Here is a 5,096-nt window from a genome sequence, read left to right as displayed (position 1 = left end):
TAGCGCCTCCTGATGTCCAACTTAAACCTTCCCTCCACCAGCTTGTTACCGTTGTTCCTGGTCACTCCTTGCAGCGCTTGGGGGAACAGTGACTCCCCCAGCGCCTGCTGATCCCCCCTAACCAGTTTATAACAGGCCACAAGATCCCCCCTCAGCCTTCTCTTCTGAAGGCTGAACAGGTTCAGGTCCCACAACCTTTCCTTATAGGACCTACCCTGTTGTCCCTTGATCATACGAGTGGCCCTCCTCTGGACCCTCTCCATGCTGTCCACATCCCTCTTAAAGTGCGGTGCCCAGAACTGGACGCAGTACTCCAGCTGCGGCCTGACCAGTGCTGCATAGAGGGGGAGGATCACCTCCTTGGACCTGCTTGAGATGCATCTGTGGATGCACGACAAGGTGCAGTTGGCCTTCCTAACCGCCTCCCCACATTGCCGACTCATGTTCATCTTAAACTGAGTTGTTAGAATTTTTTCAGATCTCAAATCATCTAACCTTTCTTCAACAAGTAGTTTAAGACCAATGAGAAAAGCAAACATTTACACCTTCTTAAATCTTTTGCTTACCTCGTCCAAATCTTTAATGTAAACTGCTTTCTCCTCAATGCCAATAGGCATTGGATCACTGTGGGGAATCTTCACTTCTTCATACATTTTGTTGTTTTCTCTCTGGACAACCTCTGGAAGGAGCATCTGCAAAAAAATTTGAAAGGGAAAAAAAATGTTATTACAGGAGGACCACAAAAACGAGCATTATTCATTATTTCTAAATCAATTTTAAACTATGATTCATCATTTTCCTCATGTATATATAGTTAAGTGATATGATTGATTTTAAAATTAAATGCAGTTCTATCAATTAATTGTATAACAGATGGCACCTGAACCCCAAATGAGGGGGAGCAGGGGACACGCCCCTCCCCCCGTATTTTACTATCCAGAAATTGAACTAGAACAGGATCTAGAAAATATCTGGTCTCCTACTAAAAATTTGATATGTCTAATTAAATTTAGGAGGAGTAAATCATTAAGCCTCCATTTTCAGGAAGTATATCAGTAGAATCAATTCAACAGCTGCTGAAAAATAGCTAAGAAAAGAGGGGAAAAAACATCTTTAAAGACTTAAATGTTCACGGAAATGGAAACCAGACAATCAATTGGGAGATAGATCATTGCTTCTACAGTCAAAGTAGAAACAGAATATTTAAAAAGACTCATAACCACCTGCAGAAGCAAAAGTTAGTACATATTGCTTCACCTAGTATTAAAACTTCCAAGGGAACAAAAAAATTCCTACTGCATACTGTTTTCTGGGAAAGATGTACTGTTAAGTAAAGGTCATGCACCAAAGGTATACCTTTGCACCCCCAATGAATGCTGATGTTTTCATAGCTTCAGCTCGGGCATCATAAACATGTGGATAATAAATTTTTTCGAAGTCCATATCTCTATGTCTACTTAGGAGTGGCACGTCTCGAGCATTCAAAAGCGCTTGTTCTCTGTAAGCAGAAAAATAACTGAAATAATTCTGCCAATCACAGGCATCTGTCACAACAAACTGAATGCGGTATATTAACACCATGGTAATATTTATTGAGCTCTTTTTCCAAGGAGACAAACTAAGCTGTAGTAAAATCATTGAAAAAGAGGTTTGTATCACCTAAGACAAACGGCAAGATTTTAAAATGTTGCACTTAGATAAAACCAAGCAAAGAAGCACAATATTCTTTTTATACAGCTTTCTTCTCACTTTATGGCACATAACGTGTATCAAATGTTATAGTTATCTGTATTCGAAAATACTGACTCTGCTATATATTCTTCAATGCCAAATGCAATGGCTTATTTGCTTCACCTCCCCCATACTCTACCTTTAGATGACAGCATGGAAAATAGTACTCATTAATCTAAAACGAAAAAAAATTGTTTCAAAACATTTAGTATAGACTTCATAAATCTTAAGCTACTGGTGTGTGCACAGCACCTAAGGAAGATAGCTTACTGCCCTAATCTGCATCTCTAACCCATGTGGATGAGACCAAGAAGATTCTAATTAAACAGATCACTGCTTCCTTATCCCAGAAAATTAGGTTTTCATACCAAAAAAATTCTACACTTGTAATAAAACGTGACTTGAAGTTAGAAATGTCTAATCACCAAAGCTGAACTAAAAGAAAATAAATGATTATGATACATTAAAGTAGCAATTACAGCACAAGCATTTTTCAACATTTGGCATTTATTACCTTTGCATCCGCAGCTCCTTAGGATCAAAGCACATTAGTCCTTCTCCAAAAACTTCTCCATCTTCCCCAACTCGTTTTTCTCGTCTGGCATTTCGTTTTTCTTCCCGACGATATTGTTTCATTAACTGCTTTTCTTGTTCAGACTGAATTGTAACTTGACAACCATAATTAGGTTTAGTGTTTTCTCCTACAAACTTTTTGTACTGTTCTGTAACATAGAAATAAGGATAGGGCTCCATAAACACTAGACATTAACTAGTTTTTTTCTACTTATTTTCAAAGATTTGTTTCAAACATGACAACAGAAACCATTCAAGACTACAAGCTAATGTTCAGAATGCTTGCTATTATTTAGTGTTCCATGTGTTGTCAGGAATACATATACAAGCTCATGCCCCCCTGCCCCAAAATGAAGTACAAATATAATGCTTCACTCCGTGCTTTCAACTACATGCTTCTTCATTCCAAAGCATAATATGGAGGCAAAGTACACCACAGTTAGCACTGAAGGGGCATACAGAGGCATTTTACTTTGTCCCTGGGACAATTACAAGTATTATCAGAAATGAAACAAGACTGACACAGGTAGTATTCACAGGACCAGTGAACATGCCAACTAACATTCAAATCTGAGAGCTCTGCTTGAGAGAGGAAGCTGTGGCTGCTTGGGGAGAGGGCTTGCAAGCACTGGACACAGCAGCAGAAGAGGAAGAAAGAGACAGCAGGAAAAATCAGTAGGATGGCTGGAAAATGTCGCAATGCCATAGCCTCTGCCACTGCCAGCCCTTCCTCTGCCTGTCCCTATGCACTCTCTGTCCAGGCACGGTCCCCACTGAGGCTTTACCCAGGTTCTGACCTGCCTTTGCAGCGAGTGCTGCCTGCAAGTTCTTGTCAGGGACAGACAGGCAAGGGAATGCTTGGAGTCTGAGAGATGCCTCCTGGCGGATTCTCTCAGGAATCGGATAAAGGAGCTGCAGGAGCAGGTGCATAGACTCTGAAACATCCACGAACATGAGGCCTTCACCGACTTAATGCATAACACCTACAGCATCATGGAAAAAGGACGGCAAGAAAAACCACTGGTGTACCTTCTCTGGAAGGTGGAAGATGGAAGTTTGTCACTTCTGGGAACAAACAGCACTCTTCTGGATCTGCAGCTGTCCAGCTAGAAAACAGGTATAAAGCCCTTGCACTGGATACAAAGGGGCCTAGCTCAGTAGTAGGGGAGACCAAGCCATGCACCCCTGTAGAAGAGAGGACTGACACCATCACTATCAAAAGGTGATAGGTGTTGGTTGGCAACTCCCTCCTGGAGGACACAGATGCATCCATCTGCCAGTCTGTCTCATTGGCTTGGAAGTTCTGGTGCCTGCCAGGAGCCTGCATCTGAAATTTCACAGAAAGATTGCCCAGACTCATCTGGTTCTCCAACTACAATCCCATGCTTCTTATCCATTTAGGCACTGATGATAGTGCCAGGAATGACCCTGAGCAGATCAAAAGTGACTACATGGCTCTGGGTGCAATGGTAAACAGGACAGGGGCCCAGGTGGTGTTCCTGTTGATGCTTCCAAGTCAAGGTAAAAGCCTGCCAGGAGGCAGACACATCTTAAGAGATCAAGACATGGCTGCACAGTATCATCAGTAGGACTTGGGCTTCTTCAGCCATGGGGTGGTGTTCCAAGAAGATGGACTGCTAGGAAGAGATGAGGCCCACCTGACGAAGACAGGGAAGAGCATCTTTGGATATAAGCTTGCTAATACAGCAAGGGCAGCTTTAAACTAGGTTCACCAGGGGATGCAGGCAAAAGCCCAGAGGTAAGTAAAGAATCTGGAGACCCAGGTAAAAACTTCGCAAGGTGAAACAATAATGAAAATCTTGGCATTGTTCTCAGGGAGTAGATAGGACAGTCAGAATTTAAAATGTTTATACACTAATAGGAGAAGGATGGGGAAAAGATGGAAAGAATTGGAGGTCCTAGTACAATTAAAGATTTATGACCTTATTTGGGATTACAGCAACATGGTGGAATAGTTCACATAACTACAATATGGTCACCAATGGGTACAGCTTGCTCAGGAAACATAGGCAGGGGACAAAAAGAGGGGGTGGTGCCCTATACCTTGATTTTAGCAAGGCTTTTGATACAGTCTCCCACAGCATTGTCACAGGCAAGATAAAGAAGTATGGGCTGGATGAAGGGACTGTAAAATGGATAAAAAACTGGCTGGAGCATTGGGCTCAGAGACTAGTAATCAGTGGCTCTATGTTTAGTTGGCAGCTGCTCTCAAGTGGAGTGTGCCAAGGGTTGGTCCTGGGGCCAGTTTTGTTCAATGTCTTTCATAGATTTCATACATTTCATAGACATTAGGGCTGGAAGGGACCTCGGAAGATCATCAAGTCCAGCCCCCCGCCCAAAGGGCAGGAAGTCAGCTGGGGTCATAGGATCCCAGCAAGATAAGCATCCAATTTACTCTTGAAGGTGTTCAATGTACGTGCTCAAACCACTTCCAATGGCAGGCTGTTCCAGACCCTGGGAGCTCGGACAGTAATGAAATTCTTCCTTATGTCCAGCCTGAAACAGTCTCGCAGTAGTTTATGACCATTCGACCTCATCATCCCTTGGGGCACTCTGGTGAACAAACTTTCCCCCAGATACTGGTGGTCACCCCTGATAAACTTATAGGTGGCCATCAGGTCACCCCTGAGCCTGCACTTTTCCAAGCTAAAGAGCCCCATGGCTCTCAGCTTGTCATCATAAGGTCCATTTTCCTGACCTCTAATCATGCGCGTGGCTCTTCTCTGCACTCTCTCAAGCTTCTCCTCATCCTTTTTGAATTGTGGAGCCCA

The 5,096-nt window shown here is 42.9% G+C and overlaps 1 protein-coding gene across 1 annotated transcript in view; it reads right to left on the bottom strand.

Moving 5' to 3' along the window:
* Window positions 1-5,096, bottom strand: part of ASCC3 (activating signal cointegrator 1 complex subunit 3) — a 684,038-nt gene that overhangs the window by 548,483 nt on the left and 130,459 nt on the right. Inside the window, exons 6-8 of the mRNA XM_019520164.1 lie at window positions 2,246-2,453; window positions 1,357-1,498; window positions 567-692 (exon numbers count right to left, since the gene is read on the bottom strand). Of these exons, the coding sequence (XP_019375709.1) occupies window positions 567-692; window positions 1,357-1,498; window positions 2,246-2,453 (476 nt within the window). The remainder of the gene's footprint in view (window positions 1-566; window positions 693-1,356; window positions 1,499-2,245; window positions 2,454-5,096) is intronic.

Source organism: Gavialis gangeticus, unplaced genomic scaffold (genome assembly GCF_001723915.1).
Source record: "Gavialis gangeticus isolate Ggan-Ray unplaced genomic scaffold, GavGan_comp1, whole genome shotgun sequence".
NCBI classification, from domain to species: domain Eukaryota; kingdom Metazoa; phylum Chordata; order Crocodylia; family Gavialidae; genus Gavialis; species Gavialis gangeticus.
This window is presented reverse-complemented; position numbering and strand designations above follow the sequence as displayed.